Source organism: Mus pahari, chromosome 19, assembly GCF_900095145.1.
Source record: "Mus pahari chromosome 19, PAHARI_EIJ_v1.1, whole genome shotgun sequence".
NCBI lineage: Eukaryota > Metazoa > Chordata > Mammalia > Rodentia > Muridae > Mus > Mus pahari.
Genome location: NC_034608.1, coordinates 81,388,577 through 81,403,766, shown reverse-complemented (window position 1 = coordinate 81,403,766; position 15,190 = coordinate 81,388,577). Strand labels below are relative to the sequence as shown.

Here is a 15,190-nt window from a genome sequence, read left to right as displayed (position 1 = left end):
ATGTTTCTCCATGCCATATAAACAAAAAGATGAGCTTTGATCATCAAATCCGATTAAACATCAGTTCTATCACTTATAAAATGCAACATATTAATGTACTGCCTAGCTTTAAAATCCCATGACACAGGGCTGGGGATGCAAAGGAATGTTACTGTAATCTACATATTCCTGAAATGCTTCTAGGCCCTGACACAGATTATTTTTCCACATTGATCAATCAGATAAATCTTGACAGGCATTAATACTCCATGTGAAACTAAGGTGCAGATGAAGGGTATTGATGGGAAATTCTGTCCACAAGGTTGAACTTCCAATGGAATCCACTGCTGAGCCAGTTCATATTGTACGACTTGATTATGTGTCAAGTTTTCCCTTCTGGTGGTATCCATTGAGTACATAAGTCTGAGCAGTGCTGCCAAACAATGCAAGGTGCCATGCCGCTTTATTAAATAGTCTTGTATCTAGGAAAACACAGGGAGAAGTGCCTTCAGCAAATGAAACTTGAAGTTGAGAGTATTAATGTTGAGATGAGCATGCAGGTGCATGCCTTCAATCCCAGCAGAAGCAAGGAGCTCTCTGAGTTCATGACCAGCCTGGTCTACAGAGTGAGTTCTGGGACGGTCAGGACTACACAGAGAAACCCTGTCTTGGGATTTTTTTTTTTTCTTTTTGAGTTCACATTTTAGTAATTAAATTCAACAGATAGGCAGTTTGACCAAACTCTTTATTACAGTCAAATATCCCATATCATCTTATTTCTCTTTTTGAGAACATTAACTAGTGGAAGCAACAATGAATTTATTTACAATACGCATACACGTGTACCAAGGCCAGCAGTTAAAGATCTCCGCGGTGTAGATGATATCTGTTCTAGTTTCATCTCTGTGGCAGTGGTAAACACTGTGACTAAGGGTGACATTCAGGAGGAAAGTTAAATTTCTCAGCTTACCATTGAGGGAAGGAAACTAAGGCACTCAAGCCAGAACTTGAAGCAGAAACCAGGGAGGGATGCTGATTTAAGGCTCACTCAAAGGCATTATCCTTGACTAGCTTTTTATATAGCCCAGGACCAGCAGCCAAGGAATTGTGTTGTCCACACAAGGCTAGGCTTTCCTTTATCACTTGACAAGACAATGTCCACAGACCAATCAGATCTGATCTTTCTCTCCACTGAAACTCCCCTCTCGGGTGACTCTAGGCTGTGTCAAGCTGAACATTAAAGCTAACTGGGATAGTATCTGTATTAGTTATTGTCTTAATTAGGAATTTATCACTGTGAACAGACACCACGACCAAGGCAACTCTTATAAAGACAACATTTAACTGGGCCTGGCTTACAGGTTCAGAGGTTCAGTTCATTATCATCAAGGCGGGAACATGGCAGCATCCAGGCAGGCATGAAGCAGGTACAGCTGAGAGTTCTACATCTCCACCTGAAGGCTGCTATAAGAATACTGGTTTCCAGGTAGCTAGGATGAGGGCCTTATAGTTCACACCCACAGTGACACACCCACTCTATCAAGGCCACAAATTCTAATAGTGCCACTTCCTGGGCCGAGCACAAACAAACCATCATAGTTATGTTTCTCATAGCTCATGGAAGTAACTTACTGGAGGAAAAGTTTATTTTGTGCCCACAGTTCAGATAAGTATAGACCTTCAGATCAGAGAAGACAGGGCAGTGGAAGTAGCTCTGCGGTGTCCATCAAAGAGCAGAAAAAGGGAAAGTCAGCGCTGAGATAGCTCCATCCTTATTCCCTTATTATTCAGTCTGGAATCCCAGCCAGTGGAGTGGTGCCTCCCATACTCAGGAGGGGCTTTGCTTACTCAGTGAATTCTCTCTGGAAATACACAGGCACACTCAGGTGTACCTTATCAATGGTCTTTCTTGATCCAGTCAAGTTGACAATGAGAACTGACCATGACAATGTTAAAATCAATTTGGTAATTTGCCACAAATTTTTAAAATAATATAACACAAGGAGTGATCTGTCAACATGTAAGACACCCATACTTCAGAAAAAGAATAAAATACATTCTTAGAGCACACTAGGGTTAGTTTGATGCAGGACTTACATTGTTTTCCCATGACTGTTTGCACAGATCTACAAATATACTGGGATGTCGCAGAGGCAATGATTCCCTCTCCCTGTTACCTCCTCAAGCTTAGAGCATAGAATAATACCTGAAATAGAGAAAATGTGTTGATTCTTTTTTCCTTGATATGTATAAGCTTAAATGATGGATGCTACTGACTTGGAAAACGTTTACAACGTCTCTTAGGTGAAATGTCTCACAGTTTGTTTTCTGTTTTCCTACCCACTGCATGACCTACTTTAAAAGGCTGAAATACCAGCAAGAACGGTAAGAATTCAGTGTGGTGGCATACTTTTTGGAAGAGCACGTGATTTAACCCATGCTAACTTTTGATTCTGGGCTAATGCTTTGAACACTTCTACAAACATTCTTTTAAAAGAGAATTCAAAACAAACCGACATAGAAAAAAAAACCCACATAAATAAATAGTTTTTCTCTCATTCCACTTAAATATAGTCAAGTTATATTTAGACTTCAAACAAGTATTAAAATACAAACCATTGGAAACATAGATAGCAAATGAAAAACTTATTGAAAAAGAGTCAGTTTTAGAGGATACTAATTAAGAGCATGAGTTTTGCAAAGAGAAGACTTGTAGAGTTTTTATGTAGAATTATACGATAAAATATGTCTCCTAAAAGATCCTTACACACCATATATAGATAAGTATTGCCACAAACTTTTAAAATAGTATAATAATACAGGGGATGATTTGTTGATGCATGACACCAATACTTCAGAAAAAGAATAAAATACAATTGTAAATTCTTAGCTGCAGAAAGAGGAATATATATCTGTAAGGACAAAAAAAAATCAATGTATCTTGTACCTTTGTGTCTTTATTTTTTTTTTCTTCTAAAATGCAGGAGAGATAGTATTTATGCCTGTCAGTTTCTGAAGATGCAAAAAAGCATGCATTTCTACACATCTATGATGTGTGCTTTTAATGGGATGAAGTCATAGCTATTCAGTATTTAAAAGGGACTTCAGAGCTACAAGTTGAAGACACTTTTCTGCACAGGCTAGAGAAACACTAATAGATCATGTTACATGTCAAAAGCCACACCATCAGCTTGGTATAAAATGCTGCTACAAGGATGCGCAGCATGTTCTCCACGTGGGTCTCCTAACAAATGGAGCAGGGGCTAATTCTGACTCTGTTGCCTCCCTTTGTATCCCTTCCCCCTAGCTGGGCTGCCTATGTCTGGCCTCAGTGGGAGAGGATGCACCTAGGCCTGCTTTGACTTGATGTGCCAGGGTGAGTTGGTACCTATGGGAGGGGGCGGGGGGTTCCCTTCTCAGAGGAGAAGTGGAGAGAGAATGGGTGGCTGGACTGGGGGGAGAGAAGGGAAAGGGGGCTGATATCTGAAATGGGGGTGTAAAGTGAATTAATAAATTAAGAAAAATGTGGCTACAATTCAGGTATTCTAAGCATCTATCTGTAAATATATACGGTATCTATCTATCTATCTATCTATCTATCTATCTATCTACACACACACACACAATATGTATCTGCAGTTTTAAAGTGGAAAATTAACTTGTAAAGATGAGTTGAACAGTCTATCTGAAAATGAGTCACATATTTAATGCCTATAAGTGTTGCTTGAGGAGAACAGTACTTACTAGAAGTCAATGAAATTATTTGTGGTGGGCCTCTTTAGACACTTAGGATCATCACCGAATTGTTTGACAAAAGTGACTGTATACACTACTGCAGGCCGATATCTTAAAAACATCTCCCGTAAAAACAATTGCATTGTTTCACAATACTATGCTAGCGCCTTCTTTTAAACCCTAAATGTCAAGTGATAGGACAGTGATACTATTTCATAGAAGTCACATGGTAAAAAGCTCCACAACATACAGGAATTTGCCCTTTCCACATCTTTTAAGTATTCAGAACTGAAATGTACCACAATTTACCATAGACATGCTTAATCAATGTGATAGAATTTTAGCAGAAGCACAACTCACCTAGTAAAATATTATTTTCCTGTCTTGCTCACCCCACAACTCCTGAACCTAACTCACCAGACCCGTGCATCAGGAGAGAGCATGTCAAAGACTTTCAGGGACCATACTCCACAAACGGAAGCTGTTATTAAACTGGAGTGCTAACCTCACAGAAGCCGCAGACATGTTCCTCAGCAAAATGTTACCCTGGCACGGTTGTTCGATAATTTGCCCTACTAGTCCCAAATGATCCATAACTCTCTTCTCTTTGGATAAGCTTTCTTTTGTAGCTGATAACGAATCTCGGAAACTGGGAATTAGCCAGTCTCATTTTGTAATGTGCATAAAAACCCAACTTAATTTCCCAGGTGCGCATTTTATAAAAATGCCTACAGCAGAAGTGGACGTTACGGTTTCTGCCCCCAGAGGCTGTACTTCCTCTGCCTGAAAGGTACTCAATAAAATAGAAACAAATTTACTCTATTATGTATTACAAAAGTAATGATGATTAGTCTCCAGCTCCTCTGGGGTCTGGAGATAAAAGCTCACATTTATGCTCGCCTTTTTTATAGAGCACATGTCTGACATTTCCAACTCGACACACTCTTCTAAACAATCCTTTATAATTTGTCTCTTCCACATATCCTTAAAATTGTATAATAGATTTTTTTTTTAGAAAAAAATTCTTGACTCTTGCTTTCTTTGTGTGTGTGTGTGCATGTGTGTGCACTCGTGTGTGCATTGTGTAAGATGTATACATGTGCATGCTTACCTGCACATATATGTGTAAACACCAGAGGTGGCCAATCTCCTCCTTAGCGTTTGATACAGGACCTGTCAATGAACGAGGAGCCCGCTGTTTTAGTTTTGCCTTCTGACCAGAGAATCCCCAGAGCCCTGTGTTCTTGTGGGTGATGTGACACACTCAGCTTTAACCTCGGGTTGTCACGCTTTCGAGGCAAGCACTTTACTGGTGACCTTTTCTTTTGGGACTCGTGTGTTTATGGACATCCTGGAAATGAAAACAGGCAAGTTCAGAACCATCTCAGTGCCCCGTGAGCCTTTCTTTTCAATATGCTAATAGTAAATGTGTGGAAAAGGAAAAAACTGTATTTTTGACATGGGATAGGCAAGAGCATGTAGCACGGCTATATTTTTGGGAAGGTGTCCACCACGGATGTCTCTAAGAATCTGTTTGAAAACCCACTGTGCATTTGGAAGGATGTGTGTCAGACTGCAAGGGATGGGAGAACACACACTCACCTGGTAACATGTAGTATGTGAATTGCACAATAGCTGACATTAAGAAAGCCTAGGACCAAGCCCTTGTTTGCCACGCTTTTGTTTATAAAAAGCCAGTCACTTCCCTCACTGCAGGACCCCAAGGCCCTGCAAGGTACCTCCTGTGTTCATCTATTGTGATTCTGAAATGAGACCCAGCAGAATCAGATCATATTTTCTTGAAGCCATTTTGAACTTCTTCGTTTCCTTGGACTGAGGGAATGGCATACACTACAGTTTCCTCGAGTCCTGACTGTTAAATTAGCAGAAATGAGCAAATATCTTCTTTCCTTTGAGACACACCAAGTGCTGCCCTGGGGGTTAGATTAGCATGGGATAAAAGTCAAGGGACAAAGGTCCTCTTGAGTTGACATAGTGCCTTTGGGGTTACAGTCCTGCCTATAGCAGGCAATGCTGAGGACTGTAATCGTGATGGTGCAGGAAATACACTGTTGTTACAACAGGCCAACTGAGGATTGGCCAAACACTGTGACAATCTTGCACAAAAGGATACAGATCTGTCAACCTTAAAAATGATAAGCTTTGGTGCAACAGGATAGGGTTTTATTTGTTCCTATTTGTTCATTTCTTTAGGTTGTCTTTATGTTTTTAAAAGATGATAAAACACCGCCGCCTCCCTGCCCCTATCCCCATTCACACTCATGCGTTTTGATATGGAAAGCTCCCGAGAAGGATTGACTCCGTTTTCACCCCCACTTCCCAGCTCCCTCTGCTCCATGTCCCTCACTCACACCCACACAATACTACCCCTTAGAGTAGGAGTTGATCTTATTGTCTATTTTGCACGCTGCATCACAGCCTGTTCCCTGAAGGTTTAGGTCAACTTCTCGCCTAGACTTCTTTATGTCAGAAAGCCAAGAAGATGTTCTGTTTGGAATTTTGTGTTATTTTCCCCCTCTCATAAAGAAAACATGGACCTTGAAGGCTTTTCTCACAAAAGCTATCGGGGTGGGGGTGGGGGGGAACGCCTACTCGCACACAAGCCTCTATGGGGTTGAGGATAGGACGGACAAACATTCATGGGACCCCTAAGTTAACTCCCGCAACTAGAGCACAAGGTAGTGGGGATACATCCTGTAGCCCAAGAGCAGCTGCCTGGGGCCTCCAAACAGACACAGGGGCACCGGGATGTACCTAAATTGGACTATGAAGACCAGAAACAAACGATCTTGAGCCGGGTGTCCAGGGTCTCAGGGACTGTCACGTGTTCCCGAGGCTCTTCTAAAACCCTGGCGGCTCCGGGGCCCCTCCTTCCCACTGCCGCCTCCAGGTCCTGCTCCTGCCGCCACCGCTTCCATCTCAAGCAGAAGCGACCGCACTCAGCCGCGTACCCCGGAGTCCAGGCACCCGCAGCGGCCAGGGCATCCCGAGGTACCCACTCCAGGCCTCGCCTGTCCCTACGAGAAGCCCACGTCCCTATCCTGGGTTCTGGAGCATCTTGTGGTTTCCAAGAGGGTGGGTTGCGGACCGGGAGGCAGCCAGATTGAGAAAGGGGATGGAGGTGGAGAAACCGCAGTTGTCAGGCGGCGGGAAGGGAGAGCGAGCGGGGGGGGGGGGGAGCGGTTGCAGCTGAATCCTTCTTCGCCCGGCAGGTCCCTCCGGTGCCAAACTCACGGTGGAGCAGGCTCTTGCCAGACCCTATCGGATTATCCCGGCAGGGTCCCTAGTATGGGAAGGAGGGATGGACGAAGCTCAGTCCTGGCTTTGGCTTAGGGGAACCCCGGGTACAGTTCGGTGGGCGTCTGAGGTAAGGGAACCACAGCCGACTGGGGTGCCCATGCAGGTTATCAGCTCTACCTGAGCTCTGGCGATGCCTAGGATGCAGCGATTCAGCTGCCTTCTTGTCCCACAGCTGGCCACACACAGGGAGACAGCTGTGCACTTGGGTTTTGCAAGGTGGCTTGTAAGTCAACTGCTAGCAGGAAATAGCCATCCACACACCTGGGTTCCAAGGGAAAGAAAAAGGAATTCTTATCTGTAAGTTTCCAGACCTATAGTTTCGCTATTCAAAGGACATGTTGTTAGATGGAAGCCAAAAGAAGAAGAAGAAAAAAAAAAGAAAATGAAGGTGCATTTCAAATTCCAGATGTCTCAAGGAGAGAGAGAGAGAGAGAGAGAGAGAGAGAGAGAGAGAGAGAGAGAGAGAATAAGAAGGGAGGTGGGTACTTGCATGCTTGCTAGCTGAAGAGAACTGTGTTTATTTGTCCAGGGCCATCTTTTGCAGAATTTTGCCTTGCAGAACAACACACACTACGTGGAGTCACGGAATTGTGCCATCGCTGCAAAGCCACAGCAAACAGGCAGAACTACATGTGTCCGATTCTTCTGAGTGATTGGCTTCTTTTGCGAGAATGATACACATTTTTATTAAGCAGGGAATTAACCTGAGAGTGAAACCTTATTTAAGTGCGAAGATCAGTCTCTCTTTAAGCTTGGCTCGCTCTCCTTTCTCCCATTAGTACTTTAAAGAACTTAACTCAGCTCCGCTCTCAAAACCTTTAAAGTTTACTCAGACTTCACTTGTCTTGGTGTTCCATACAGACCAATTTATAAGAAAATTACAATAAATTCTTACAATGACCACGCGAGCGCGCGCGCGCGCGCGCACACACACACACACACACACACACACACACACACACACACACAGTGTTCCTCAGGAACATTCCAGCATTCCATGTGGAACTTGTGACAGTGAGAAAGGTTGACATCTAAGAAAGAGAACAGGATATGAGCTGGGTAGAAACGAAGAACTCCCGTGGCTTGCAACATTCTGCAATAATAAATATTGCTTTATGTAATTGTTAAAGCACCCCCTCCTTCACACCTTCTAAAGTTAGCTAGGGTGAATTTAAAACCTCTTATGGCATTGTTTTCATCACCTATGAAGTATTTATGCTGGATAGAACTTGTGGGAGTCGGTTATTGCGGTGATGGGATAGACTGAGGGTTCTGTGACCCATTTGGTTGTTAGAGGAAGAAGTGAGGGGTAAGTGTAAGCTAGGCAATCCTTGGATTTGTTGTTTATTTAGATTTCAAGCAGCTCCTCTACTTCACGTTTTCAACTGGAAACCAGATGATTTATGTCTGTCTTATTGGGCAAAACTGCTTCTTAGTGGTTAAACTGTCCTGTAACTGTAAGGAGGCAGTTTTAAAGAAAGCAGTTAATGTGTCCTCCCACACACATTGAAGTGCCTATAATTTGTTGGTGAGATGTCTTCAAGGGAGCTAAGGTCTGTAGAAGGTACCTCGTGTTGAGAGTACCATAGCCGACATGTGTGTGGATGTGCATGAGTGACAGGCAGATGATGTAGCCACCTTCACACACAGAACAGCAGGCTGAGCATATTAGGTGCTCAGTAAACACTTGCTTAATGGCAAGGTGTAACTCGTCTTACACAGATATCCATTAAAGTGGTCTCCAATTTAAATTACCTATGGTTTTACTTTCCTAAAGTACAGAAATAATTTATAAAAGAAACACTATCATCCATTTTTTGTCGCTGTCCAATGAATTCTTCAGACATTATTTCTTTGATCAGCCAAAAAAAAAAAAAAAAAACCAAAAACTGGATAGCTTTTTGTTATTTAATAAATTCAACATTAATTCTCACACATCTAAAATAGAGATGTTCTAGTAAAAAATATGCAGTCTGGCATACATCTTTACTTAACTAAAAATGTCTTCTGCAGCTTTAGTTTCCTGTTGACTATGTGTCTTTATCAATGAAGATACTGCATCTAAGTAGTTGAAGTGCTAAACTATCATTATTGCCTATATAGATAATTCATTGCAGGCTATATAAAGTTCTGATATCTGAGGATATAATATATATATATGAAATATATATATAATATATTATATACTCATGCACATAGATATACACACACATAGTCATACTGTATCCTGAGAATCTCCCAGAGCCATTCATTTCAGTTATTTTAAATCTGGGAACAGTAAGCTACCTTTCAAAAATGATTAGTAGCAAATATTTATCAGGAGCTAATATGTCTGATATGCTTTATTAAGCTTCTCACTATCATAATAATGAATACCTTTCTCTATATCAAATCGAATTTAATCTAGTCTAACCTAAACTTAATTTAAACTAATAAAGATATGTGACCCTTTTTTGTGGGGATGGTATGTCTTTTGACCCTAAACTATATACATGTATAGTCTTATGTGTGTGTTTATGTTGCATCCTGAACCCAATCCTCACACATGCTACAGAAGCAGAACTAAAGCCTCAGCCCTTCAAAATCACTTTTTTTTTTATTGCAGGAAAAAAACCTTGCTGCATTTCTTTATTCTCTAAAAAATTGACAGCAATTTTATTCTGAATGTCATATAGTAAGAAAGCACAAAGCCATCGTAGATGTCTCTGTCCAATTTGTTGCTTATCCTTGCTTTGGTCACAGAAAAAAAAAATCCAATTAGCGGCTACTGGACCTACCACACAAGTTTAAGAGAAAAGGGTTGATTCAAAAAAAAGTGAGTGCCCAGCTAAGCTGGAGCATCCTTACAAACAGACCACTCACATCCCAAAGAAAAGTAGGATCATAAACAAGGCACACAGAGGCCAGCGCTTATCAGAACTCAGGAAACGGCTGAAGCAGGAGTCCAAATGGCTTTCACTAGAAAAGCTCACTGACTTACCCCAACGCTGAAGGGGGTTGCCTACTCATATGGTGACCGGAATGATCCAGGGACTATGGGAGTCACTTTCATACCAGCTAGCCTCTTTCCCTTGAGTCAGAAACAATGGAAATTATAGGTTAGTGTCTAGGAAGAAATGAACGGGGTCTGGAGCTTTTAGTTTAATTTATTTTTGGAGGTGTGTGTTAGCTTTAGAAAGTTATCTCAGTAGTGTGGAGTTGGTGATGGAAATTTGTTGGAAAAATGGTCCAACTTTGCTCATACAATAATAACTGTGAATATTGCTAGGCTACAAAGTTAGTTTTAGTTTAAAATGAATATCTATTTAAAAAAAAGCATTCTTAGCTTGGAAACATTTTGTATCAGGACCCTCAGAAAATGAGAACATTGTTTACTAGTATTTTATTAACATTCAATTATGGCTGCAGGAATAAGTAGGTAAATATATGTTGATATGTAATAAAAGTCTTTCTTAATTATGTGTTGAATATATCTATCATCTATCAATTTTCTACTATCAATCAATCATCTATCAATGTAGCCTTTGTCTACCATCTATTTATTTCTTTTCATCACCATCTATCTATCATCAATCATCACATTTCCATCAATATATAACCTATCAATCATCTATTTGTCTATCTGACATCTATCTATCTATCTATCTATCTAGAGTTCTATAGCAATATATACTTACCAGAGTTAATGAATTATTGCTGTGTTGAGTTTTCACTAGGAAATTATTTGAAAACTGGAAGTCAGAATGAATTTAGTATTCACTTAGGTTCTGGGATCATGCTGTACATACGGGGAGCTTAAATTTAAACACTGCATGAACTAGATCACATTTTGATCACTAGATTTTTGTTTGAATTTTTATATACTCAAATATTTGATATTCAGTGATAAATCTACTGTACCATGTTCTGTGGTAAGTGGTGGGGAGAGTAAGGGGCGTCTTGTCCTTTGCATTGCTTAGAAGCAAATACAGTAAGCTGGAGGCATGACAACGGTTACGTGAAGTAGACTACAACACCAGTGTCAGATATCCGTAATGTCTCTATCACAGGAGTTCTAAAGAGAGCATATCCAACTTAGCAGGCACGGGACACTTTAGGATGGGTAACTTCATGGATGTTTTTATTATTATATAGTAATTATTCATAACAATAAGTTTCATTTTAACATTTTCATATATATGTAAATACACACACACACACACACACACACACCAAATTTTGAATATGTTACCCCAATACCTTTTCTCTCCTCTCTTCCTTTTACTCAGTTACTCCCATTCTAGTTTCCTACAGTGTGTGCGTGCGCGCGCGCACAAACACACACACATACACACACACACACACACACACACACGTCTGTGTGTGTGTGTCCCAGTGAGTTTTCAAAGGCATTAGAGAAGATTTGTTTGCAGGATAAAGGGCATATTACTAATGGCTACAGTTGAAGAAAATGTTTCTCCATCTCCCATCAACCATTAACTGCCTATCAATCCTAAGATACTGTTGGTGCTCTACAAACCTCTCTTCATTCTTCAGTGGGATGTGGGCGGGCCTATTCTTGAAGCGAATTCATGCAGATAATTGTAATTGCTAAGAGTTCAAGAGAGCAGCAAGCATGTCATGCTCTGATGTCAGCACTCCACTCCCCGACGTACACTGGCCCTTGTGCTCTTTCTGTCTCTAAGTTACAATATTCTCTGAGATTCAGAGTAAGAAAAAACAAGAATTCAGGATTCCGACTTTTAGGTTTGATCTTGATAAGAAGGAAAAGAATTTTAAAAGGTAAGATTATAGGCTAATATCATATTTTAGACACTTTGACTAGAGAATAATAGCATTAGGCTGTTATAAATTATATACCATGAAGTTTTTCTGTGCATTTTTCTTTGCCATTCCTTATGTTATTTCTGAAATAAAATTGAGAAACAAAGTTTGTGACTTGTGTAGAGCTAACTGTGTGTGAAACTGGTGATAGGGTTAAGTCTTCTGTCATTATTATTGCTCAATTTGTACCAAACATAGAACCGAATTACTGGCCCTTTATGACCCTAGAGGTTTGTAAGGAAATGGGGGCAAGGTCTAGACTTTAGCTTTGTTCTGAGTACGTTATAGTCATAGTGTGCGATTGTTCTTCAAGCTGCTAATGGACACTGTCTTCTTCCAAGCAGACTCTAGTATGGAGGTTAAACTTGAAGAGCATTTTAACAAGACATTTGTCACGGAGAACAATACCGCTGCCGGTCAGAACACGGCCTCCCCTGCCTGGGAGGACTACAGAGGCACAGAGAACAATAGTTCTGCTGCTCGGAACACTGCCTTTCCTGTCTGGGAGGACTATAGAGGCAGCGTAGACGATTTGCAATACTTTCTGATTGGGCTCTATACATTTGTAAGTCTTCTCGGTTTTATGGGAAATCTACTTATTTTAATGGCTGTTATGAAAAAGCGCAGTCAGAAGACTACAGTGAACTTTCTCATAGGCAACCTGGCCTTCTCCGACATTCTGGTTGTCCTCTTTTGCTCCCCTTTCACCCTGACCTCTGTCTTGTTGGATCAGTGGATGTTCGGCAAAGCCATGTGCCATATCATGCCATTCCTTCAGTGTGTGTCAGTTCTGGTTTCAACTCTGATTTTAATATCAATTGCCATTGTCAGGTATCATATGATAAAGCACCCTATATCTAACAATTTAACAGCAAACCATGGCTACTTCCTGATAGCTACTGTCTGGACACTGGGCTTTGCCATCTGTTCCCCCCTCCCAGTGTTTCACAGTCTTGTGGAACTTAAGGAAACCTTTGGCTCAGCATTGCTAAGCAGCAAGTATTTGTGTGTTGAGTCATGGCCCTCTGATTCATACAGAATTGCGTTCACAATCTCTTTATTGTTAGTTCAGTATATCCTGCCTCTAGTATGTTTAACAGTAAGTCATACTAGTGTCTGCAGGAGTATAAGCTGTGGTTTGTCCCACAAGGAAAACAGACTCGAAGAAAATGAGATGATCAACTTAACTCTACATCCATCCAAAAAGAGCCGGGATCAGGCAAAACCTCCCAGCACTCAAAAGTGGAGCTACTCATTCATCAGAAAACACAGGAGAAGGTACAGCAAGAAGACGGCGTGCGTTTTACCCGCCCCGGCAGGGCCTTCCCAGGAGAAGCACCTGACCGTTCCAGAAAACCCAGGCTCGGTCCGTAGCCAGCTGTCACCATCCAGTAAGGTTATTCCAGGGGTCCCGATCTGCTTTGAGGTGAAACCTGAAGAAAGCTCAGATGCTCAGGAGATGAGAGTCAAGCGTTCCCTCACGAGAATAAAAAAGAGATCTCGCAGTGTTTTCTACAGACTGACTATATTGATACTAGTGTTCGCTGTTAGCTGGATGCCACTCCACGTCTTCCACGTGGTGACCGATTTCAATGACAACCTGATTTCCAATAGGCATTTCAAGCTGGTGTACTGCATCTGTCACTTGTTAGGCATGATGTCCTGTTGTCTTAATCCGATCCTATATGGATTCCTTAATAATGGTATCAAAGCAGACTTGAGAGCCCTTATCCACTGCCTACACATGTCATGATTCTCTCCATGCACCGAGGAGAGAAGAAATGTGGAGACTGCCCACAATACATCTGTGCTAATTGATACATAATTTGCATAAAAGTGTTCTGGCTCTGAATGCCAGTTTGTAATCTCTGTAAGATCATTTCAATGTTATAATATGGTTAATTCAGTCACTTGTGCAGAGTCAATGTTGATCTAATAAAATTTCTGTTTTGAAGTAGTTACATTACCATCCATTTCATGTCATTGGTAATAAGTTGAGTGTCTTTGGTTTCGTGTAAAAGTTATAGCTATCCCAATTGTTATTTTGTACAAAAATGTAAGAAGTGAAAAGGTTGTCCCAAAGAATATTTAACCACAAATTTAAGGAATTTCTGTTATCTAGATATCTTCATTTCTATTTCACAGGCTTCTTCACATTTTTTGTAAAAGTACAAAAATATTCAAAAGTCAGAACTCTATTACAGATGTAAGAATAAAACATGATTATAAATTTATAGGAGAAAGATCCACTCCTATTATTGAAGACTGGTAAAACTGTCAGATTAATCCAGCTGTTCTACTACTAATATTTAACTTATCAAATACAAAAAGGTTTTAGCTTTTGTTCAGATTTATATCACATTAAACACTGTCAAATAAAGGCTGTTTTTCATATACATCTTTGATGTTCTAAAATGTGAAGTCTAAATGGTGAGTGTATTTCCAATTACTAAATAACTTGTAAGACTATTTTTAAAAGTCCATAGATGGTATGAATAGCAAACCATTTGTTAACATAAAATAAAGAGACAACTAACTTCGTGTTGTATCTGTGTCATATGCATATTAGGTATCATGTTGCCTGACGAAAGTGAAAACAAATGTATCTATCTGATGTTTTTCTTCATTTGAGCATGCTTGTTTTTTCAGTTATTTGTTTGTTTGGTTTTATTTGCAGAACTGGAGATGGAACTGAAGGCTGTGTGCATTCTAGCAAATGCTCTGTCCCTGTCTCCAGCTCTTTTCCAGGGCTAAGTTCTCCTATAAAAATAATTGATAACTGGCACATATAAGCCAGATGCACAAATAATATTGATGTCTTCAGTCTTATAACTGGTTTAAGTACTCCCCTGCATTGATTCCTGCTAACCACAAGGCAAAACAATAAAATAAACAACCCACCTACCTAAAAGGTTTACAAGGAAACCTACCTTTAGGTTGACAAGGAACAGGTAATCCTTATGTTTACTCAATTAAAAGCCCCAAATCTTTACAAGGGGCTTCTTTCTGCACTGTTATTCATTCCTTGAAGATGCAGATGCACAGAAGAAATTGCTGTGCTTTCTCTGGTGGGAAAAATGGTACTTGGTCCCAAGGTAGTCTCTGATGGGCTTCAGCTGAGGTCACACCGCCCTCTTTTCTGGTGTGTAATGTATAATCTCTTAGTGAAGTCAGAGCCTTAGAGCAAGCCAGAGTAGAATTTTAGTATTGAGTCTTCTTCACACTTAACCATATTTTCCAAGAGACTGGGACATCATCTTTGGTCACGCCTGGGAACTGTTGGATACTTTACAATCATCCCTGAGATTCATGAGAACTAATGAAACACTCA

The 15,190-nt window shown here is 40.6% G+C and overlaps 1 protein-coding gene across 2 annotated transcripts; it reads left to right on the top strand.

Annotated features, from left to right (window-relative positions):
• The first annotated feature begins 6,602 nt into the window (after positions 1-6,602).
• Npy5r (neuropeptide Y receptor Y5) lies at positions 6,603-14,395 on the top strand. 2 transcript variants are annotated; one of them, XM_021219888.2, is made up of 2 exons: positions 6,603-6,726; positions 12,201-14,395. In XM_021219888.2, exon 2 carries the CDS (start codon positions 12,212-12,214, stop codon positions 13,610-13,612), a length of 1,401 nt encoding a protein of 466 aa, XP_021075547.1. In that variant the 5' UTR covers positions 6,603-6,726; positions 12,201-12,211; the 3' UTR covers positions 13,613-14,395. The 2 variants fall into 2 exon arrangements, with proteins under 2 accessions (XP_021075547.1, XP_029388011.1); XM_029532151.1 differs by having other exon boundaries at positions 6,682-6,810; positions 12,204-13,651.
• The last annotated feature ends 795 nt before the right edge of the window (positions 14,396-15,190 follow it).

Bases quoted from the DNA above. Each gene is read 5' to 3' on its own strand.
- Npy5r (XM_021219888.2), top strand. From the start codon at position 12,212: ATGGAGGTTAAACTTGAAGAGCATTTTAACAAGACATTTGTCACGGAG.